Source organism: Carlito syrichta, unplaced genomic scaffold, assembly GCF_000164805.1.
Source record: "Carlito syrichta isolate Samal-C Ts95f unplaced genomic scaffold, Tarsius_syrichta-2.0.1 Scaffold305661, whole genome shotgun sequence".
Lineage (NCBI taxonomy): Eukaryota > Metazoa > Chordata > Mammalia > Primates > Tarsiidae > Carlito > Carlito syrichta.
Genome location: NW_007249757.1, coordinates 573,834 through 598,959, shown reverse-complemented (window position 1 = coordinate 598,959; position 25,126 = coordinate 573,834). Strand labels below are relative to the sequence as shown.

Sequence of the window (25,126 nt, the reverse complement as noted above, 5' to 3'; positions counted from 1 at the left end):
AAAAATCAGAAGGAATACTTATAAAATTTGCAGATTAGCTTGAAGCTGGGCAGGATAACTAATACCAAGTTGATAGAATCAAGGCTCAAAACCATCTGAGCAGGCTCTAAGCTTGGTGAGAAGCTAGTAAAATGAAATTTAGTGGGGATTAATAAGGAGACTTATTGATAAGTTCACAAAAGTAAGTTATATATATATATATAAGTATAAGATGCAGGAGGAGAATGTACTTTGGTATTTACTTCATGTTTTAAAATAATCTAGAGCTTTTAAATTACCACGAATTCAGTTTAAGTATAAATTGTGATATGACTACTTAAAAAGCTATCATAATTTTATGCCACTAGTAAAAGAATAATGTCAAAAGCAAATATAATAATGAATGCACTACATTCTGCAGAGTAAAACCACATTGGAATTTATTGTTATTTTAAGCTCTCAATTTTTTAAATGAAGTTTTTAAACTAAAATATATTTAGTTGAGCACCACCAGGATGATAAGAAGTCTAGAAACCATCTGATGTGAAGAATGAGTAAAGGAACTTGAGGTGTTTAGACTGAAAAAGGAAAACATGAGTTGCCTCTATTATGTTTTTTTTTTTTGAGTCACTCCGTTTCCTAGACTGTAGTACAGTGGCATGATCACGGCTCACTGCAGACTTAAGTCCTGGGCTGAAGCATTCTCCCACCTCAGCATTTCAAGTAGGACTACAGGCATGCACTATCATGCCTGGCTGAATTTGTGATTTTTGGAGAGATAAAGCCTTGCTATATTGTCCAGACTGGTCTTGAACTCCTGATCTCAAGCATCCTCCCACCACAGCCTCTCAAAGTGCTGGGATTACAGGCACCAGCCACTGTGCCCTATCTGAATTGCCTCCAGATATTGTAGAGAAGAGTATTGATGTCTTTTGCTCCAAAGAAGACGAATGTATCAAAGTGCATATTTTAATGTAATGCAGAAGAAATAACTCCCCATTGTTGAAAGTACTAAAAGAGTAAGTAGCTAGTTTGCCTTCTTTCAGGAATGCTGTAGAAGGGACTGTGTTTGGTGGGAGATTGAACTAGTGTGACTTGTTTTGATCCATCCTTTCTAATACCTAGAAGCAGCTACAATTCAAAAATACGACAATATGAAGTGTTAGCAAGGATGGGGAGCAACTGGAACTCAGACATTGCTGGTGGCAATGCAAAAGGCTGTAGCCACTTTAGAAACTATATGACAGTTTCTAGTAAAGATACACATATCTCTACCATGACAGTATGTGTCCATAGGAGTGTTCATGACACACATTGAGTATCCCTTATCAGAAATGCTAGAGACCAGAAATGTTTTAGGCTTCAGGTTTTTTTGGATTTGGGAATATTTGCATACATACTACGTAATGAGAGATCTTAGGAATGGGATTCATGCCTAAACATGAAATTCACTTATGTTTCATATACACTTAGCCTGAAGATAATTTTATATAATGTTTTTAATCATTCTGTGTCTGTAACAAAGTTTGTGTATGTGAGGTTAGATGTGGAATTTTTTGCTTGTCGTGTTCAAAAAGTTTTGAATTTTGGAGCATTTCTTATTTCAGATTTTCAGGTTGGGGATGCTCGACCAACCAACTAGAAACAGTCCAAATGTCAGTTAACAGGATGACAAATAAGTAAATTATGATATATCTATACTATGAAATACTCCTCAACAATGAAAATGCATTACTGATACAACTATATGAATGAATCTCAGACATATTGTGTCAAAGAAACTAGACACAAAAGTATTTACTGTAGAAATGTACATTCTTCCATGTTTATGAAGTTCAAGGAGAGATATATCTTAATATATAGTGCTCAAAGTCAGAATGGGGCAGGAATTGTCTAAAAGGAGCATAAGGAAACATTCTGGGGTAATGAAAGTGTCCTATGTCTTAATTTGGGGATGGTATCATGAATATATACATTTGTCAAGACTCATCAGAGTTGTGCCCTTCCCTGTATGTAAATTATACTTCAAAAGAGGAAAATGAGTTCTTGGAAAAGATACAGGTTAAATCTAAAGCTTCATTCTTAACTCTTCTTAGTAAGAAAAAGATTTAAGTAGGTCCCTGTGGGCAGGGTCAGCAGTTAGCTACTCTTTTCCATTGGGAAAAACGTACGCTCTTTCTGAAATAATTGACTTAAGAAAGGAATGTTGGGACTATGACCTATTTAAGCTTGCATGATGTTAAATTCCACAGTACTAATAATTGTAAATTCTCTTAAAAATTGAGCATTGTATGTGCTTTTTTCTCTCCAGCATGGTGCCTGTGTAAATGCAATGGACTTGTGGCAGTTCACTCCTCTTCATGAGGCAGCTTCCAAGAACAGGGTTGAAGTGTGTTCTCTTCTCTTAAGTTATGGTGCAGATCCAACACTGCTGAATTGTCACAATAAAAGTGCTATAGACTTGGCTCCCACAGCACAGTTAAAGGAAAGATTGGCATGTGAGTATAAAATTATGTGTTCAGGTAGGATATTATTAAACTGAACATTTTTAATTTCCTGTTTGCTTTTTTGGATGTTTAAGTAGCCTGGACATGGTGGCTCAGGCCTGTAATCCCAGCAGTTTGGGAGGCTGAGGTGGAAGGATTGCTTGAGCCCAGGAGTTCAAGACCAGCCTGGGCAACATGGATAGACTTCGTCTCTACAAAAAAATCAAAAAATTAATGGGTGTGGTGGTGCTCATCTGCTGGCCCAGCTACTTGGGAGGTTGAGGCTGGAGGATTGCTTGAACCTAGGAGTTGGAGGCTTTGGTGAGCCATGTTCATAGCACTGCTCTCTAGCCTGGGCAACAGAGTGAGACTCCCACTCAAAAAAATAAATGTTTAAGTAATAGAGTATTTTCCTTATTCATGAGTATGTATTGCTTAGCATCTTTAATAATTTGGAAGTATCTGCTTTAGTTGCTGCTAAAAACATTTTTGTATTCATTTTTTCAAATCAAGTTATATATTTCTTATATGTATCTATTAGTCTTACGAGATGGTATATTTTGGAAACAAACGGTTTGTTCCTGTCTTTGGTATGACTTCTCGCTAACCTGTGAAATTGATAAAGCTGTAAAGTTAAAGCTTTATAAGATTACCGTCTTATAAATATAGTCTCAATATGTTAGCTTCTAAAATTCTTTGGTACTTGGGCCAAGTTTTGTTGTTTTCTGTCTATAGCTGAAGTAGGTATAGTGAGAATTAACCACCTAGTTCAGATACAGTATTACGACCTTTAAATAGGTAACTTGTATTGGACTATATTATTCTGGAATAATAAAGGGTATGGGTAGCCACAGGTCTGGTGAGTAAGAGAAGTCTTGAGAAAATACCCTCCTTCATTTGTTCATCGTAAGCGGCCCTTGTCTAGCTTGTCTAGTTTTTGGTTCTCTGATAGATAGGATCAAAACCATCTGCTGCTGCCATAATGTCAGTGTAGGGTTTACAATCACCCTTTATTTCTTTACTGAGAAAAGCTTCATGCTGAAAATATTCTGAGAACTCTCTAGTCTAGGAATGTATTGCAATACTCCAGATATGTCTCGACCAGTTATGAATTAGAGCAGACCGTGAGTCTGCTGTGGGCTAAAGCTGTATGTACACTTGGAGGTGAATTGAGCCTTACCCGAGGGGGACTGGAGTATTACTGCCTCTGTTTTCAGGGTTCCACTTGGAGAACATCTTCAGAGCTCAATCTGGCTACTTTGGACGATTATTTTGAAAATAATTTCAAGGGCATACTAGGTATCTTTTACTAGCTAAGCCCCATCAATTTGATAATTCCCATATAGATTTAAATGCTTTTTCTTCATCCAGATGAATTTAAAGGCCACTCCTTGCTGCAAGCTGCACGGGAAGCTGATGTTACACGAATCAAGAAACATCTCTCTCTGGAAATGGTGAACTTCAAGCATCCTCAAACACATGAAACAGCACTGGTAATGTTTCAGATTTGAGTTTTTAAACTACAATAACCAAAAACATGCCAAACTAATCATAATGTCCTACTTTTAGAAATAGCATTATTTTCAAAATCTATAATTTTTAAAAATTAAATTAATGTCTACACAAACAACAAAGAAAAATTTTAAATAGTACAGAGGAATAGACAACCTCACCCTTTACCCCCAGGCAATACTATTATCAGTTTGGGAATTGTTTTAGAAAAAAATTTATTCATATTCTTGCCTGTACTATATGTTACTTTTATTACCATCAACTGTACATATTATTTGTCTTTTTAGGGGCTATAAAAATTATGAATGCTTAGGGTAAAAAATTTGTAATCCACTAAAAATAAAAAGAAATTTTTTTAAACCATTCAGATAAAAACCAGTTGGTGTATTTCCATTTTGTGTTGCAAAGGTTTGTTTTTGTTTTTGGGGGGGGGGTTTGGTTTTGTTTTCAGAATTAGATCTAGAATGTGAATAAAGTTTTTCAGTGTAAATCCCTGATAGAGGTAATAACTCTGGGGAACTCTAACAAAGTAGATGTGAATAGAGAAGTCTAAGGAAAGCAGTTAGAAAATAATGGGAGCTCTTGGGGTAGGGGATAGAAGATAAGTGGGAATAGTGTAAGAGGAGTGTCGTAAAAGTAGAAATAAGAGGAGTGTCGTAAAAGTAGAAATATAAAAGGACAAAAGTCTATCCTGTTTGTGTGAGTTACAGAGTGCACCTTAGCTGGAAAAAGATAAGTGAATTAATGTGTTTAGGAGTAGATTTGACATACCTAATATCTTTTATGGTAAATTTTCTTTCTTAAATTTCATTCCTTAATGTATACTGTGAAATTTAGATACAAACAAACCAGTCAAACATTTGGACCTTTTTGCGACTTGTAAGAAACATCAACAAAAAGAAAAGAAAACCTGCAGACTAATAAATGCTAGTGCAAATTAAAACCACAACAGAATTAAACAGAGAAACATGGAAAGACTGACATCATGGGAAATTGGTCTGAAGAGCTAGTTCTACGTGTTGTTTTCTTCTAAATATACTTCTGTTAAGCAACTTGTTTTTGCTGTTAACCTTATAGCATACTAGAGGTTAAATATTGGTGGGTAGTTCTAGTGCAGAAGCGGTTTCTTCCAAGTTCCCAGAGATTGCAAGCCCTGCCCCAGGATGATGCAGAGGAATAGGGTGTAATTGGAGGTAGATAAGATAAAGAATTTTATTTTATTTTATTTTTTTGAGTTGGAGTCTCACTCTGTTGCCCAGACTGGAGTGCAGTGGCATGCTCTCGGCCACCGCAGCCTCCATCAGCTGGGCCCCAGCGATCCTTCTGCCTCAACCTTCCAAGTAGCTGGAACTACAGGCACATACTACCTCGCCCGGCTAATTTTTTAATTTATTGTAGAGATGAGGTCTCACCAAGTTGCCCAGGCGGTTCTTGAACCTGTGGGCTCAGGCAATCCACTCACCTCAGCCTTCCAAAGCGCAGGATTACAGGCTGAGCCACCGAGCCCAGCTATGATAAAGAATTTTAGAAAAACATACTGGGGTGATTACCCTTAACATACCCCAGGAACTTTATTCACCAATTAGAGTTGGTTTTACTGAGGATTTGAACAGAATGATTTTGGTGACAGCAACAACTCAAAGAACGGATCTGCAGCAAAGTCATGAGGATCAGATAAGCTTTATGATTAACAAGAAGCTACAATAAGAGAACAAATTTCATGTATACTGTGTATTTAGATGTATGGAGCAACTTTGCTAAAAAATTCCTGAGAACTTTTATTCTGTGGATTTTGAGGTTTCAGTTCTAACTTAACATTTATACATTCATTCATTCATTCCTTCATTCTTTTTGTGTTGTGAGTTAGAGTCTTACTCTGTTGCTCAGGCTGGAGTCCAGTGGCTTGCTCACGGCCACCACAGCCTCAACCTGTGCTGGGCTCAAGTGATCCTTCCACCTCAGCCCTCCAAGTAGCTTATTTTTTTTTATTTATTGTAGTGATGATGTGTCACCAAGTTGCCGAGGCTGGTTTTGAACCCCTGAGCTCAGGCAGTCCTCTCACCTCGGCCTCCCAAAGTGCTGGAATTACAGGCTTGAGGCCCTGCCCCCGGCCTACATTTATGTAGTCATTCATCATTCAGACACTGAACACCTGTTGTGCATGATTATCATCCAGGATGTTGGGAATGCAAAGATATGGGCCATAATGGACTTACTAGGCTTAATAGCTGGCAAATTCCTACCTCCTGTCTTCTTTCCTTACCAGTTCCTCTTAGATATCAGTGCTGTAGCTCTGAACTCCAGATTATCATTTTCTACCACTGATTTTGCAAACAGGTAATCCAGCTCCTTGCTCTGCTGGAGCAGCAAGTTGAGAGAGAGAAATACTACTCAGTTTATCAGCTGTTCCATCAATGCTGTTACCAGCAGAATCCGGAGCTCATGAGTATTCTGTTATTTCTTCATGTAAAGAAACCCCAACCTTTGGTGTGCTTTTTTGTTTTTGTTTTTTTTGTCAGAGTCTCACTCTGTCATTCAAGCTGGAGTGCAGTGGTAAGATCATGGCTTACCACAGCCTCAGCTTCCTGGGCTCAGGCAATTCTTCTGCCTTAGCCTCCTAAGTATCTGGGACTACAGACGACCACCACCATGCATGGTTAATTTTTCATTTTTATAGAGAGAGGGTCTTTCTATGTTGCCCAGGCTGTTCTTGAATTCCTGGGGTCAACTGCTTCTCCCACCCCTGCTTCCCAAAGTGCTGGGATTACAGGCGTGAACCACAATGCCTGGTAGAGGGTGTTTTCTTTTTTTTTTTTTTTTTTTGAGTTGGAGTCTCACTCTGTCACCCAGACTGGAGTGCAGTGGCCGCTCCCGGCCACTGCAGACTCAACCTGCTGGGCTCCAGCGATCCCTCCGCCTCAGCCTTCCAAGTGGCCGGAACTACAGGCGTACGCTACCACACCTGGCTAATTTTTGATTTATTGTAGAGATGAGGTCTCACCAAGTTGCCCAGGTGGGTCTCGAACCCGCGGACTCAGGCAATCCACTCACCTCAGCCTCCCAAGGCGCGGGATTACAGGTTGAGCCACCGAGCCCGGCTGAGGGTGTTTTCTTAACCTTTAAAATATTACATAGACACAATGCTTCAAGTAAAAGACCCGTTGGTTACATTAAGTTTTTCATCACATCATTAGTGGCTTTTTCAAAGATGTAGGACAGCTATAAAGTTTGATTAGAATATTTAATAACAGATGTCAACTGGTAAATAGGATTTTTAGACACTGTTAGAATCTGGTAATTATTACACATTCCATCTAATCGAAAGCCAAGAGCAAAGTTAGGTCAAAAATAAAATAAAGACGATAAATAACTTCTTGATTGTCATTAATTGGAGACAAGAATGTTCTTAAACAAAAATCAGTTATGTATAGTCCTTGATTAATGCTGCAATTTAAATTATTTAGCATTGTGCTGCTGCGTCTCCATATCCCAAAAGAAAGCAAATATGTGAACTGTTGCTAAGAAAAGGAGCAAACATCAATGAAAAGACTAAAGAGTAAGTATACATTTAGTAATTAAATATTATTGACATTTTACTGTTGTGGAAAATATGTTCATTCTCTGGCCGCCTTTTTCTCTTTAAGATTCTTGACTCCTCTGCACGTGGCATCTGAGAAAGCTCATAACGATGTTGTCGAAGTAGTGGTGAAACATGAAGCAAAGGTATACTTCCTTTTTGGTAATCTTTGGTAATCGCATGAGTTATTTTTTATTTAAAAGATGAAATGCCTGCTTTCTAAACTATTTACTTTCTCATAAACATTACTTGTGTTTTTCATAATCTACCCTTAAAAATTGTCCTGCAGATAACTTTTTCTATATTGACTTTTTGCTAGAAAGTCTATGGGTTTCTTCAAATATACGTTATTACATGTCCTTCCTTCTCCATTCCTTTTAAAGACACTGCACAGGTCAAAGTTCTTCTTAAGGACTTTTTCTAACGGTACACGCTCCAGAATATCTCCAGCTGGAGACATACTGATTGCAACTTATCTTTTCTAGTCATCTTTTCTCACCCTTAACTTCTATTTCTTGGTTGCCATGATAACTTCTGTTATTTACCCCAGCCACAGTTTTTCTTACCCTCTGTTATTTCAGTAACTAAGCCAAGGACTTGAACCAGAAGGAACTAAGTTATTTAAATAGTTCGAGTAAAATCACTGTAGCTTCCATGTTGATAAATTAGTATTCTTTCGTTGGCATTTGTGCACAAAGCATTTTATTCATTTAATAATTGTGCTTTCATCAAAGCTAGAAATCATTATTTCTCACCCAGGAACTTTAAAAAATACTACTCAGTAAAGATATACATAGCATCCCAGATTGTGAGAGATGACAGTCACCTAATTCAACGATTTTTGCTGTTTTTAGACACAGATCCTTGCCTTCTTTAAACAAAATCTTCAGTTGAAATTCAGTATATTGTATAACAGAGAAAGAACAGAACTCCTCTGAATGAAGGGAGAAAAAAGGAATAGAGATTCCTTTATCCTTGGATGACCCCTGAAGCCCCCTTAGCTAAATGAACTTTTTAGAATGGTTTTCTTATACGTCCTTGCTTGGGTTTCCATTCACTCAAGGGACCACTTAGAATTCTCTAATTTCTTTTCATATTGGCTCTTGGTGTCCTAATTTCTTTTTTATTTGGGGGAATTCTTGATAATGTATAATCTTGCTCTTTCCTGTTGTAAATTGTTGAATAAAATAAAGTATATTTCCGCTTGACTACTTGGCATATCTCATTTGTCTCTCTGTTCTATAACTGTTCGTTGATTACTTTTTACATACTTGTGGCACATTACATGAAGACTGTCCGGATGCATATTAAATTTGAGTTGTGAAACTCAGTGAAACTGTCTTGACCAGGATGACCAACCATCCAGTTTTCTTCAGGGTTTGGGTATTTCCAGGAACACAGGACTCTTGGTGCCAAAACCAGGAAAGTAAGTCTTAATCAAACCAGGACAAGTTGGTCATCCTGATCTTAGCACAAAATGGTACCCAAATAAAGCTTTACAGTGGATGTTTTCACATTTCTAGGAGTTTGGGTATGTGAGGAAATAGTTTAATTGCCCTGAGCGTTTTAAGTAGGTTTTTCAGGTTCTCCAAGCATGGAGATGAGCTATTTGTACTACAGTTTTAGGTTTCTTGAAGTTTTGGCTGTATTTCTATTCAAGTATTCTCTGATTCCTTGAATATGAATTGACCAGTATCTCAGAACACACCGGTATCCACAGGATTGATTACTGAGGAACTTAATTTCTCAGTTATGAAGAATTATTTCCATGGTGGGGAGGTGGGGTAGGGATAAAATGAGGAGAATCTTACAGGTGATTTTGTTGCTGTTGTGAAAAAGTTATAAGATATAACCAAGTAGAAAGAATTTTACCGAAAATAACTATACCCACCACTTAGATTCTTTTTGTAACATTTTGCTATATTGTTTTATTACACATTTATCAATTTCTCCCTCTATCCATCAATGTCTTATTTTTGACACATTTCGAAGTAATGTGCAGATGACTAATTTCCTCAAATACTTCCACATGTACATCAACTAGAGTCATTATTTAGTTTTTCTTTAGATGCAAAATTTGCATACAGTGAAGTGCACAAATCTTAAATGTACATTTGCTGGATTTTTGACTCCTACACATACAGCTGTATAACCAAAGTTCCTATTAAGATGTAGGACTTTATCTCATGGCAGAGTCCACCTCTAAAATTAACAACCATTTTGGTTTTTTTCTGACAATAAATAAGGTTGCCTGTTCTAGGGCTTCTCATACATGGAATCATATAAAATGTATTCTAGTGTAAGACTTTTTCCCCACAGTCTGATGTCTAGAGATTCACCCACAAATCAATAGTTTGTTCCTTTTTATTGCTGAGAAGTATTCTGTATGAATATAACATAGTATGTTTTATCTATACTGACTATATTTTACATACTAAATAAGGTAGAAAAAAATAAGTGTTATAATACTAATTTATCTCTGGCTTTGTTACTGAAATTTATCTGTCTCGAGGCTAACCTCCACATTTCTGCACTTTAGAGATCCATAAAAATAAATGGATTCAACTTCTTAGGCAATGTCTAGCTCTAAATACGGTGACATATAAATGCTTTAATGCTGAATATAGCCAGGTGTGGTGGCTCACGCCTGTAATCCCAGCACTTTGAGAGGCCAAGGTGGGAGGATTGCTTGAGGCCAGGGGTTGAAGACCAGCCTGGGCAACATAGCAAGACCTTGTCTCTGCAAAATAATAAAAAACTAGCCAGATATGGTGGCACACACCTGTAGTCCCAACTACTTGGGAGGCTAAGGCAGAAGGATCATTTGAGCCCAGGAGGTCAAGGCTGCAGTGAGCCAGGATCATGCCATTGCACTGCAGCCTGGGTGACAGAGTGAGACTTTGTCTCAATCAATCAATCAATAATGCTAATTATAGTTGATTTTCAGCATCTCACATTTAACCCAAAATTGGGTCTTCCTTCTGATGTCAGGCCTTTGTGAGTTGGTGAATGTATGCTCTAGATTTGAGCAAAAATACTTGCTTTGGCCCTGGATCAGAGGGTTCATTAAAAGATCGATACTTAAACTGTTCATTAAAAGATCGATACTTAAACTAGTAGCAGATGTTAAATACATGATTGGATGGTTTTAATTTTTATATTGCAGGCTAATTTCACCTTTTTTTCTTCGTTGTTAAGGTTAATGCTCTGGACAATCTCGGTCAGACTTCTCTGCACAGAGCTGCACATTGTGGTCACCTGCAAACTTGCCGCCTACTCCTGAGCTATGGATGCGATCCTAACATTATATCCCTTCAGGGCTTTACTGCCTTACAGATGGGAAATGAAACCGTGCAGCAACTGCTTCAAGGTATTAAATACTTCTGTGACATTCATCTTTTTTTTTAATTAACCTTTAAAAATGTTCACATATCAGGTGTTATATGGAGGGGTTGGTAATATAAAGAAAGTATTGGAGAATTTTTGACTATTTCTTCTTACCTCAGTATACTTTTAATCAGCTCATTATACTCAGTGCCCAACTGCTTGTTTCAGTAGTATTTTTTCTTGAGTCAGCGTCTCACTCTTGCCCAGTCTGGACTGTGGCATGATCACAGCTACTGCAGCCTCAACCTGCTGGGCTCAGGGGATCCTTCTGCCTCAGCCTTCCAAGTAGCTGGAACTACAGCGATGTGCCACCACACCAAGGTCTCGCCAAGTTGCCCGGACTGGTCTCAAACCCTGGGACTCAGGCAGTCTTCTTGCCTCGGCTGACCAAAGTGCTGGGATTATAGGTGTGGACCACCACACTCAGCTCCAGTAGCATTTTCTGCCCAATTTCTCTGATTTAAATAGGTAACTGTCAAGTTTTTATCAAGAAAGTTTTTAAGAGTAAGACACAATAGTTGCTATTTGTTTTTTGGTTTTTGTTTTGTTTTGTTTTTGTTTTTGAGTTGGAGTCTCACTCTGTCGCCCAGACTGGAGTGCAGAGGCTGCTCCCGGCCACCGCAGCCTCGACTTGCTGGGCTCCGGTGATCCTTCCTCCACAGCCTTCCAAGTAGCTGGAACTACAGGCGTGCACTACTACGCCCGGCTAATTTTTTTATTTACTGTAGAGATGAGGTCTCGCCAAGTTGCCCAGGCAGATCTCGGCAGTCCACTCAGGCAGTCCACTCACGGGCTCAGGCAGTCCACTCACCCCAACCTCCCAAAGCGCGGAATTACAGGCTGAGCCACCGAGCCCAGCTTGCTATTTGTTTTTAAAGAAAAAAAAAAACCTTAAGAGGTAGATATCTCTTACTATAGCTGGCCTGGTGAAACTGTACTCTAAATATTGGCCCTGCTTCTTTACTCTTTAGATCCTGCATGTTAAGGGTATGTCGAGTCTGTATAAGGAACTAAGTATTTGACTTATTTATATTTAATTGTTGAATGCACTCATCTTCATAATATTTTAAAATATTTAGTTCAAATATCTACCACTTGGTATAGATTAAACATTTCAACCTAGAAATCTGTTTCCATAAATTTTTAAGTCTCTTTGCATCTCTAGCTTTTATTAGAATTTAATGGAGTAGCCTCGACATCTCAAAGCTCAGCTTAGACGAAATGCGAAAGGTGAAGTCCTTCTGTTCTTAACAGTCATCCTTGACAATCTTTACGCCTGTGGTCTGGGAATCACATTTTGAGAAACACTGCTTGAATAGATGAAGGCCAATTGATACAACCTCCTGGAATCTGCCAAAATTGTGAACTAACTACAGAACTGCTTGCAAGATTCCCCTTGCTTCCCCATATGTCACACATGTATTTCGGTGTCAATTTATGGGGAAATAACACTAGTTCTACTCAGTTGCCTAGTGATAGAGCTTATAGTCTTGCCAGTTGTATATTAAGTACATACAGCTTCACTTGCCTTTTCAACTAGCTTCTTAGTAAGTGTAATAAATCATTAAAATGGAATTTCTAGGTCAAAGGGTAGCATGTAATTGTCAAATTATCTTCTAGAAAGGTCATATGTACCATCTTAGAGTCCCATATCTGAAAAAACCTGTTTTGTGTCAGCAGTAGCTGTTACTATTCTTAATATGTTCCCTGGGTGAATGTGCATGTGTAAATTACAGAAGTAACAGGTGCTTCTTACATCCAAACCGTGAAGGTGTTATCAGTGTAGCTCTCCATTTCCTTGCTGCCCACTAATAGATGAGCAAAATGAGGTTTCATTTTAATTTACATTTCTGACTGTGAGTAAGTTTGAACATAATTTTAATGTATTTACTGGCGGTTTCTCTTCTTTGTATGTGTGACTTACTTGTTCATGTCCTTAGCCCTGTTGAGGTCTTCCAGGGTATTCTTCTCATAATAACACCCTATATGTTAAGTATGTCATCTTTTAAGGTCCATGTTGTAGTAGAATTTTTTGCATTTTGTTCTTGTTTAATGCTGTTATTGCCTGACATGTTTTTCAAAATACCAGTTTTTTTTTTTGATTCTGCCTTTGATGTTCTAAGAAGCTTTTCTTTTCTTTCTCTTTTTTTTTTGGGGGGGGGGGTTGGACTCTCTCTCTGTCTCCCAGGTTAGAGTGCAGTGGCACACTCAAGGCCACTGCAGCCTTGACCTGATGGGCTCAGGTGATCTTTCTACCTCAGCCTTCCAAATAGCTGGAACTACAGGCACGTGCCACCACACCCAGCTAATTTTTTTATTTATTGTAGAGATGAGGTCTCGCCAAGTTGCCTGGACTGGTCTTGAACCTGTGGGCTCAAGCCAATCCTCTCACCTCTGTTTCCCAAAGTGCTGGGATTATAGGCGTGAGCCATTGCACCTGGCCTCCCTTTTCTATTTCAAGATACAAAACTATTCACCCCTGCTGGGAGTGGTGGCTCACACCTGTTATTCCAGCACTTTGGGAGGCTGAGGCAGGAGGATTGCTTGTGCTCAGGAATTCAAGACCAGCCTGAACAACATAGCAAGACCTTGTCTCTACATAAAATTTTTAAAAATTGGTCAGAATGTATTAGCATGCACCTGTAGTCCCAGCTACTCAGGAAGCTGAGGCGGAAGGATTGCCTGAGCCCAGGAGGTTGAGGTTGCTGTGAGTCATGGTCATGCTACTGCACTCCAGCCTGGATGACAGAGTAAGACCTCCAAACCAAAATAAAAGAAAGCAAATGTTCATCTTTGGTTTTTTTCTAGTACTTTTAAGGTTTAATTGCTTATGCTTTAATCCATTTGGAGTTTATTTTGTTTTAATGTATAAGGTACATGTTTTCTTCCTTTTTTGAGATTTTAAATAGAATTGATCTATAAACATAGAACGATGTTTAAACGATCTATAAACATACAATTTCAGACCTAGAAATATTAGATTTCTTCTAGTTTAACTTCTTTCTTTAGAACTGAAAAAATCTGAGGCCAGGAAGTTCAAGTGTCTTGCTGCAGTTTAGATAACTAGTTAATGACAAATCCATGGTTAGTTTTCTGACTGTTGCTCTCCTAATTTAAGACTTTTGCACCATTCCACATGGCTTGATTATAAAGCAGGACATCTTTTTGATTTTTTTTTGTTTTTTTTTATTGAGTTGGAGTCCCACTGTTGTCGTCCAAGCTGGAGTGCAGTGGCATGCTCACGGCCACTGCATTCTTGACCTACTGGGCTAAGGCCATCCTTCCACCTCAGCCTTCCAAGTATCTGGAACTACAAACACACGCCACAATGCCCAGCTAGTTTTTGTGTGTATGTGGTTTATTGTAGAGCCGAGGTCTCCCCAAGTTGCCCAAACTGGTCTCGAACCCCCAGGCTTAGGCAATCCTCTCGCCTTGGCTTCCCAAATTGCTGGAATTACAGGCTGAGCCACTGTGCCCGGCCAAACAGGACATCTTTAATCATCTATTTTATGTTTCTTTATGTGACTTAGTCACATTATAACTATTATACACATTCACATATACATATATATTTGTTTATATATGTTTAAAAAGTTTTAAGCCGGGCTCGGTGGCTCAGCCTGTCATCCCGCACCTTTGGGAGGCTGAGGTGAGTGGATTGCCTGAGCCCGCCTGGGCAACAAGACCTCATCTCTACAATAAATCAAAAAATCAGCCGGGCGTGGTAGCGCGCGCCTGTAATTCCGGCTACTTGGAAGGCTGAGGCAGAAGGATCACCGGAGCCCAGCAGGTCGAGGCTGCGGTGGCCGGGAACGGCCACTGCACTCCAGTCTGGGCGACAGAGTGAGACTCCAACTCAAAAAAAAAAAAAGCTTTAAGAGCATCTTTCTATTTTTTTTTTTGTCCATTGCCATGGTAATATCCTGAATAATCTACCAAACTGCAAAAAAACTTTACATTCTGATGAGATGCCTTTCATAAAGCTTGGTTCCATCTTCTAAGTATAAACTAATTGCTCTTTTCCTCTCTCTTTTTAGAGGGTATATCATTAGGAAATTCAGAGGCAGACAGACAATTGCTGGAAGCTGCAAAGGCTGGAGATGTAGAAACTGTAAAAGTAAGACAGATCTTACGTTTTATTAACTTTGGGTTTTTATTGACATTGTTAATGAGTCTATACTGTTACAATGAAGAGCCTGAATTATTTATACGTGACTTGCTTTAAAAGGTCAATAATATAATCCACTTCTCTGCAAATAAGGAGCATTGAGTAATGAAAGAAAAAGACCTCAGTTGCATGTACATCCCATTAACTATCATATCCAGAGATTTAATTATGGTGATACTTTTGCTTAACGAGCCTATTCATTTGTCCCTTAAAAAAAAAGTGTATCAAAATATTCATTACATATGACACATCAAACAAGAAGGGGAGAAAATAGTGTGTCACTTCTGTCTACTGATTTCTTCATTTCTTCGCCCCCTCTACCTCTGGGGATCCATTGTTTTAGTTCAGTAATGCATGCAGTTTTGCAATTTCTCTTTCTCAGAGCAGCTTACTCCAGCTCTTATCTGCCCTATCTCCTATAGCAGTCTTCTCTAGAGTAATCCTTCCTCGGATCTTGTTCGACTTTTATCCTAGAACTACATGCACTGTCTTACCACTATATGTATCAGATATTTCTGTTACCTACAGAAATGGTATATCCGACTAAATAACTCAAAGGCCTAACATTTTGAAAGAATGAGACCGTTTTACAATTAAACTAATATAAGTTAAAATTTAGCTCAGCATTTTAATAAATAAATCCATAAAATTGTGAATTGCATAATTGTGCAGTTATTTAATTATGCAATTATACAATAGTGTTATTTTAATTTCCAAAGCTAGTAGAGGAGAAAAACTTTATTTTTTTCCCCTTGCAGGCTTTTACAAAACACCATTGGTCCTATTTGAGAGGGTACTAACAGATATTAAGTTTTATAAAATGCTAAATTTATTTATTTAATTCATGGCAGAAGTAGCTAGTTGAAATTCTTTAACTGTATTTCTGTATGATGTTCTCAATTCTAAACAGACCCATTCCACAAAGACAATAATTTTAGATTTTCTGATAACGAAATAGTAATGTTGGTCTCATCTCAACTGGAGTTCTAAAGGAATTTATTCGCTGTCCTTTTAAATGAAGAGCTACCTAGAAATTTATTTTAAAATCCATTTTTCCTATTGCTTTATCTGTGTAGATAATATAGACATCTCAGCTTCAAACCGTTTTTTAAATTCATTTTTCAAGGAAAATGCTGTAATATAACAGCATTTTTATTATCTGGCATGTTTTATTTTCACCCTCATTATTCTCATTCCCTTAAATAAAAAGCTAATAGGATATTGAATGTAGGGTTTTGTTTCTATTACTACTGACTTGTGGAAGACAAATCACTTGAGTTAAAAGATAGCTGATTTTTCTTTCTTTTTTTTTTCGGCAACAGCCATGATGAAAGTTGACGTTAGCTAGCTGGTTTTTGTGTGTGTGGGCAGGAAGAGTGATACAAAATTTAATATGCTCATTCACTTGTATATATTAAAGAACATAAAATGACATTTAGTAAACATAATATTAAAGACTAAACTTTGTTTTCATAAACATAGAGAGCATCTAGAGGAAGAGATAGATGAAGAGGAGATGAAGTTGGGGCAGGAAATGGACTTAGGGAACAAAATAATGCCGTTGGATTGAGGAAGGCCCTGAAAGGCATCAGGTGGTCTCCCCCTCCTCTCTGCTTTTTAAATCACTTGAGGGAAATGTGTCTCCATCAGCCATTCTATTTCTTATCCACCTCTAACAGAAGATTCTATGACTCATTGGTCAAGAACATTTGCGTTTACCCAGTAAACAATTATTGTGCTCAGTTGTGTTTAGTGGCAATCCATCAGGCTACGTACTTTATCAGACACCTACTTTTAGAAAACCTGTCTCAGAGTGGACAAAATTAAACTGAGAGGTAGGGCATAGAATGGCCTACATTGACGACCTAACCTAGCCAGCACCTGATAGACATATTAAAAATATTCATTCCCGGGGACCCAGCTTTAGACCCACTGAAATATTATCTCTTGGTGAGACCCTGGAGCTGTATATCTAGCAAGCTCTTGTTTGGCAAGCACAGAAGATCTTTACCAGTTCAATGATTAAAATCCTTGAGATAAAACCACTGATAGCTGGCTTCTTTGGTATATTGAGTTTAGGTTATCCCTTGCTTTTAGAGTAGAATAGTAAAAGGGGGGAAAGAATTTTTACTAGTACTGATAGTCTTTTGACTCTTGAGCACTGTGATTTATTATCTATGTTGCTTTTCTTTCTCAAACTTTCATGATACTCTTGGGTTTTTGAGTGTTACTCTTACAGCCTTTTTCAGCTACGCTTCCTCATCTGAACCAAAGGACACTGAAAATTGTTTGAGTGGCTATATTCTTAACTCTCTTAACTGTATGTAGCCATCAGCATTCTATTAGTTATCATTCATTTCACATATGCTGTATGGTTATCTAAGTGTGGTTCCTAGAGCATCAGCATCACTCAGGAACTTATTAGAAATGCAGTCTTTCAGGCCCTGGCCCAGTCACATTGGTTTAGAAAATTTGGGGATTAGACCCAGCGCAGGGCAGTGGTTCTCAAACTTGAATGTGCTTACAGATTACCTAGGGATCTTTTTAAAATGCAAGTTCTAGCCGGGCTCAGTGGCTCAGCCTGTAATCCCATGCTTTGAGAGGCTGAGGCGAGTGGATTGCCTGAGCCCACGGGTTCGAGACCCACCTGGGCAACTTGGCAAGACCTCATCTCTACAATAAATAGAAAAATCAGCCGGGCATGGTAGCGCATGCCTGTAATTCCAGCTACTCGGAAGGCTGAGGCGGAAGGATCGCCGGAGCCCAGCAGGTCAAGGATACAGTGGCCAGGAGCAGCCACTGCACTCCAGTCTGGACAACAGAGTGAGACTCCAACTCAAAAATAAATAAACAAACAAACAAATAAATAAAATGCAGATTCTGACTCAGTAGATCAGAAGATTCTGAATTTTAAACATGCTCTTAGTGATGGTGGTACTGCTGTGAACCAGATACCTCTACATGTATTTGCCACAAAGTGGAAGTTGCAATTGCTGATATTTGGTACTTAGGTTATCTTTGTCTAAATAGTGGTAATGGCAAAATTTACCTATTAGTTTTAGAAAAAGCAGAATATACAAGCACAGATGAGGAAACTGGAGGGAGTCTCAGTAAATGACAAGATGAAATAAAAATAATAGTTTCTGAAAATACTGATTTAATGAGATAAGAAACTAAGTCAAACTCTGACATTTCTACTAAATGAGTTAAAACAAGTGAGAATATGCAGTGTCATGTGTATATCATGTTCCATCCTACAGAAACTGTGTACTGTTCAGAGTGTCAACTGCAGAGACATTGAAGGGCGTCAGTCTACACCACTTCATTTTGCAGCTGGGTATAACAGAGTGTCTGTGGTGGAGTATCTGCTGCAGCATGGAGCTGATGTGCATGCTAAAGATAAAGGGTAAGTATCAGCTATTGTCATAGGCTCTCTTTCCTGTCTTTACCTGGCCTTTTAAGGAAATTCTCAACATATATTTGTATGATAGTAGCTCTTTTTTTTTTTCATTTTCAAGGAATTCTGTTTCTTTACATTGGCTTAAATATAGCCTTTAATATCAGATAAGATTTTATGGTGGTTAGCATTTACATAAAGACATAATGCCTTGTAATTTCATAATGGCTAAGGAGATTACAGCATTAGTGTAATACTGATCTTAGTATAAATTTTTCAGTTTTCATGGAAGACGTTTGAATTCTTCCAGTTTACCTTGACATTATTTTTTTTATTAAGAATATATTATTCCAGTCTGGGTGCAGTGGCTTACACCTGTAATCCCAGTACTTTGGGAGGCCAACGTGAGAGGGCTGCTTGAGCCCAGGAGATCGAGACCAACCTAGGCAACAAAATGAGACCTATAGCTACAAAATAAAATCAAAAAATTAGCTGACCGTGGTGTTGCACACCTGTATTCCCAACCACTGGAAGGTTGAGGCAGAAGGATCACTTGAGCCTAGGAGGTCGAAGCTTCAGTGAGCCATGATTGTGCCTCTATACTCCAGCCTGGATGACAGAATGAAACTCAAAATACACATTCACACACAGAGACACACATAATTCTAGATGTTGCATATATTCTCTGCACTGAAAATATTTTTAAAATTTTCTCTCCTGACCTACCAAAAAGGAATTTATTTGTCTTCAATAGATTCAGGTTCTATAAAGTACAATCAGTGTGATTTCTTATGCAGTTCAAGAAATAATTGTTTGTCATTTATATATTATTACTTAAATTAAGACATATCTTTCTGTGGCATTGTTCACTTAACTTTTCATTTCAGAGGCCTTGTTCCTTTGCACAATGCATGTTCTTATGGGCATTATGAAGTTGCAGAACTTCTTGTTAAACATGGAGCAGTAGTTAATGTGGCTGATTTGTGGAAATTTACACCTTTACATGAAGCTGCAGCAAAAGGAAAATATGAAATTTGCAAACTTCTGCTTCAGGTATATTTAAATACTTACTTTGAATTACATGAATTACATAGAATATGTTTATGTTTTTTTTAATAACCCTGGTATAAATTTAAACTAGTAAGAGGGTGGGAAGCGAAATTACCCAATTCTATACCCAGATTTCAGAATAAATGTCATAACCCTATTTTATATTTTAATCCACAAGTGTGCTTACCACACATTGATTTATCTTTGTGTACAGTCAACTATTAGCATGTGATACTTTTCTGCTTATATAACCTCAAGATATTTGATGAATTATGTAGTTTTTTTTAGCCAAATTTACTTAGCACTGGTAAAATTTATTCTGGTTTAATACAGATGCCAATGGATATTTTACAGTAAAAACAAGAGGACAGATTTATAGTTTATCTCAATGTTTGTGAAAAGTAAAAATAGTGTAACAGAAAAGTTAATTTTAATGAAATACTACTTTATTTTGAACATAGTTTAATAGTTTGATGATATTAATGTAATATAAAAACTTAGTAATATTTAACTGCCTCATTATAATTTTCTGTGTGTGAATTAAACATTAATAACAATGATGTTAACTTCTTTTAAGGTAGAGTCTCAACAAAATGCTTTTCTTCGGTACAGTTACATTGACTATTTTCTCATTGACCAAGGGCACACTTAAATCAATTCCTTTTCCCTTTCCTTTTTTTGTGCCTAGCATGGTGCAGACCCTACAAAGAAAAACAGGGATGGAAATACTCCTTTGGATCTTGTTAAAGATGGAGATACAGATATCCAAGATCTGCTTAGGGGAGATGCAGCTTTGCTAGATGCTGCCAAGAAGGGTTGTTTAGCCAGAGTGAAGAAGTTGTCTTCGCCTGATAATGTAAATTGTCGTGATACCCAAGGCCGACATTCAACACCTTTACACTTAGCAGGTAAGTTAATAAAGTTTCGTGCATTTAGGCTGGTGACATCTAAGAGTTATTCTACCCAAGTAAAATATTTCCTGTAACTAAACTTTAAAAATTCAAATCAGATATCTTCTGATTCCACCATTGTACTCGTTAGTGTATTTGTACAGGGAAATTGTACTTTAAATTGTTAGCTGAGTTTCAGTTCACTTTAGTGCTAGTATGTTACATTCAATATGAACAATTGAAATGGACTCTGCCAGTCACCATGTGCTTTGGGATCCTTACTCTAGATCATCTTGTTCGGACCATCTTTGATGAATGGGTTTTGAAAAATACACCTTCTTGAGCCAGCCTTCCTTATGGGAAACTAAAGCTTTCTATTCTTCCAATGATAGCTGCTAAGCACAAGCAGGAAAAGAAACCGTTAAAGACTTTAAACAGTTACATAAACTTCTTGCCAGAGTTATTTGGAAGTGCTGCCATAACAAAACACCAAAGACTAGGGACTTAAACAACAGAAATTTGTCTTTCACGGTTCTGGAGGCTATAAGTCCAAGTTTAAGGGATCAACAGGATTAGTTTCTTCCAAAGCTCTCTCCTTTGGCTCACAGATGTCCACCTTCTCACTATGTCCTCATATGGGACATAGTATCTCCTTCTATATATCCTAGTCTCTTCTACTTTTAAGGAAACCAGTCAGATTAGATTAGAGCCTAACAGATTCATTTCAGCTTTATTAACTCTTTAAAGGCCTATCTGCAAATAGTCGCATTCTTAGGTACTAGGGGTTAGGCCTGCAACATAAGATTTTGGGGGACTCAATTCATTCCATAACATTTGTTCTAAGTTTTCACTCACAAAATTGGCATAGTATACTTTTGTTTTTAGTACAGGTGTACAGCACTGTGGTTTCAGTATACATAATTTTTTTCAACTGCATTAAGATGTTAGGAAATAAGCCATTAAAATCACTGAGCTACAGCCAATTTGTCAGTGGAGTTCCATTAGACACAGTTGTCTCAATCAAATTTGTCTAAATATGCATGGTTTAATGTAGTTTATAAAGAAAGAAAAAGTAATGCAGGTGTTTCTGCCACTTTGGGTAATATGGGAAATGAAAATCTGTTCTCAGTTCATTTCAGTCTTATAACTTAGTGTGTTGCTAACATTTAAAAATAATTTCAGTCATATATGATTTTTACCTTTGAATTCTCGCTCCGTGTAAATTGAGATCCCAATGTCCAAGGAAACAAATTACTCTGTGTCTTTCAGAGTATTTTGAAAGTGGTAAGCCATAAATGCTAATATGGAAAGAAAAAACTTTACTGCTTCACTGGCTATCAGGCATTTGTAGGCCATGCAAGACAAAATATGACCTGACCGCTGGTAGAAAACTGCTGTGCATATTTATATTAGCTTTTATATCTTTATTATAGCTTATCTAGAACACTTAACATTACTGTTTAAGTCCTTGTTGTCTTTGTAAGTCACAAACATGTTGTATGCACAAAATTTCTGCCCACTTATTCGGTGTTCAGTACCATACCTTGAGACCTAGTAGTACCTTTAGTGTAATATTTAGTTTATGGTACTTTTATAACTTTTTCTTGACTTGATCTTTTCAAATTCTTTGCTTTAGTTCTCTCAGCAAAAGGATAAAAACTACAATAGAAATAATGAAAATAAAATGTTTTGAACCATTTTTAAGTTTCAAGTAATAATCTGCTATTGTAGGCAAAGCTGAGTTTCAGATTTGCTTTCTATATGATTTTGTGTCAAATAAAATATACTTTGCAATAAGAAATTCACAGATAATTGCCATGGTGACAGCTGGGAGATTGTGGCATGTTTCCAAAATACTAAGTTTTACTTTGTCTTTAGCAACTCAGAAGTTCCTCTGCCTGACTTGCAGAACTGTATACCCCTAAGTTTGCTTGCAAATAAGCATGTTCTTATTTGGTCTTCAGGGGAAAAGTGTTCTGAAACTCACTGTGGTGTGCTGCCTCCTGCTCTGCAGCCATCTTTGTTTCAGACTTCTATAGGATTGCAAACCTTTAACCTGCAACCCTTGAGACCATGGACCTGAACTCAGAAAGTTCGTTGTATATAACAACCGTGAAGGCAGGGACTTTGGCAAGAAGAATTTTTTTTTTTTGAAAGCAGGATTTATTAAGAGGGCAGAAAAGTGCCCACAGTGGGAGGAGACCCGAAGGGGTTGCCTGGCAGGAAGATTTTTAAAGATACCAGCAAATCAATCAGTGGAATTTTGGGAATCTCCCAAACCAATAGATACCACCAAAAGCTTCCAACTTGAGGCCAGTAGGAAATTTTTTTCCAAAAGATAAATGTTGCTTAGATTCCAGTGGGTAATTTCAGATTCATATAAAATCTCTATTTTTTTCAATAACGCCTATGCTTTATAAATACTCTTATACATATGAGACTTTTTTATATTAACAAGTAAAAGTAATTTTGCTTCTTTCCTAAATTAGCTGGTTATAATAATTTAGAAGTTGCAGAGTATTTGTTACAACATGGAGCTGATGTGAATGCCCAAGACAAAGGAGGACTTATTCCCTTACACAATGCAGCATCCTATGGGGTACGTTCTTTTGTGTTAACTTCAAAAATTTGTGGAATTTTCAAAGTGAAAGTCAGTATTGCAGTTCAAATGAAATTTAGTAAATATGACATTTACTCATTTTACAGGAAAGTAAATATGAGAACTAAAGAAATTGAGTAACTTTCAAATTTCGGTTCTGAATCTATGTAAGCTTGCTATATGAGACACGTAACATGTTATTCATTTTTCTTAGGACCTGGGATTTTGGTAATACTGTTTATCTGTTGGTACCCAGAAAGCCCATTGGGTTTCATGGGAATTTGTAGATGCTTGTTCTGATTTATAACAATTCTGAATGTTTATTCAGAATTGACCATCTTCAGTGGTATAGTTGAGAATAATTGAGGAAGGCTGCTACTTTATAAATTGATAATTCATCAATCACAACATTTGAATGAAGTAGAAATTATCATATTCATATTAGTTTAGTTTCCTTCTATGTAGAATTCTTAACTATTTTCTGGATCACTTCTCAAGTTATGGAAATGTATACTGTAATTTTTAATCAGCTACTCATAAATCATAAATTGTGATATTGGGGAGAGGCAGGTTTTTTGTTTGTGTTTTTTTTTTCATTTCCAGAATAAGCTTGAAAATATTAGTAGGTACATAGCTAGTTTCTCCTTAAAAACAAAAGTGTGATCAAGTATTTCAGACTATAACAGGAATCTTTTCTTTTACAGCATGTAGATGTAGCAGCTCTCCTAATAAAGTATAATGCATGTGTTAATGCCACGGACAAATGGGCTTTCACACCTTTGCACGAAGCAGCCCAAAAGGGACGAACACAGCTTTGTGCGTTACTGCTGGCCCATGGAGCTGATCCTACGCTTAAAAATCAGGAAGGACAAACACCTTTAGATTTAGTTTCAGTAAGTGATGGGCTCTTTGAAAAATTTCAGTGCTTTCCTGACTTTTAAAAATTCAATTGACATTATATAAAATGTCTTTATAGTGAATGTGGCAAAATCTGGTTTTTAACCCAGTCTTAAATTTTTAGCACAGTTTTAAATTTTTCTTGTAAGGTACTTTGTCTCACTTTGTTGCCCAGACTGGAGGGCAGTAGCCCAGTCTTGGCTCACTGAAGCCTTGACCCTCCTGGGCTCAGCATTCCTCCTGCCTCAGCCTCCATAGTAGCTAGGACTACAGCTGCGCACCACCACAGCCAGCTACATTTAAAAACATTTTTTGTAGAGACAGGGTCTTGCAGTGTTACCCAAGCTGATCTCAAACTCCTGGGCTCAAGCAGTCCTCCTACCTCAGCCTCCCAAAGTGCTAGGAGTACAGGGCTGAGCCACCATGCCTGGCCCCAGTCTTAAATTTAAGACTTCTTTGGTATTAAAATATAATAAGTAAACAATAGAACTATCAATCAGTTATTGTATACTGAGTACTTTGGAAATTGAAAAAAGAAGCACATGGTGTAACTGCTTACGTTAGTAGGGAAGCTAAGCAGGCCCAGGCCCTCCTTGAATGCTGTTACAGTGCTTATAGTGAAAGACAGTGTAGAGCATGGGTCTTGACGTTGCCATCACAGTGCAGCCACAAAGCCTGCTAACTACAAAGGACCTTGACCAGAGCAGTGGAGGAAAAGGAAGAAGAAACTCTTTTTGAGATGTGAAGGGGAGTCTCTTCAATGGGCCGCTTTCTCCTGAGGGAAACTCGTTTTGAGATGTGAAGGGGAGTCTCTTTCTATGGGCAGCTTCCTCCTGAGAGAGATTCCATTGTTCCGAGTTATAATGAGACGCTGATTTAGTTCAGCTGCCTTGGAGTTAAAATAGATTTTTCTCAGCAAGCTGACAGCCCAAGCATATTTGCAACATTATTTCTTCAGGAAAATGTCTTTCCAATTCCAAACTACCTTAAAAGCAAACGTTTGGAATTCATTCCACTCATATGTTAGTCTCCCGATATCATTAAGTAACTGAAGCAAAATCTCTAGAGAATATACAAGGACTTCAGAGTCAAACGGACCTGGCCCAGAATTTCAGCTCCATCACTGATAGTTATATGATCTTACAAGTTGCCTAACCTCTAAGCCTTAGTTACCTCATCTTTAA

The 25,126-nt window shown here is 37.7% G+C and overlaps 1 protein-coding gene across 1 annotated transcript in view; it reads left to right on the top strand.

Annotated features, from left to right (window-relative positions):
- The window catches only part of TNKS2 (tankyrase 2), a 67,254-nt gene that overhangs the window by 24,785 nt on the left and 17,343 nt on the right, over positions 1-25,126 (top strand). The window contains exons 8-18 of the mRNA XM_021714539.1: positions 2,291-2,477; positions 3,837-3,958; positions 7,442-7,533; positions 7,622-7,700; positions 10,753-10,924; positions 14,979-15,058; positions 18,370-18,515; positions 19,394-19,559; positions 20,245-20,464; positions 22,936-23,045; positions 23,750-23,938. Of these exons, the coding sequence (XP_021570214.1) occupies positions 2,291-2,477; positions 3,837-3,958; positions 7,442-7,533; positions 7,622-7,700; positions 10,753-10,924; positions 14,979-15,058; positions 18,370-18,515; positions 19,394-19,559; positions 20,245-20,464; positions 22,936-23,045; positions 23,750-23,938 (1,563 nt within the window). The remainder of the gene's footprint in view (positions 1-2,290; positions 2,478-3,836; positions 3,959-7,441; positions 7,534-7,621; positions 7,701-10,752; positions 10,925-14,978; positions 15,059-18,369; positions 18,516-19,393; positions 19,560-20,244; positions 20,465-22,935; positions 23,046-23,749; positions 23,939-25,126) is intronic.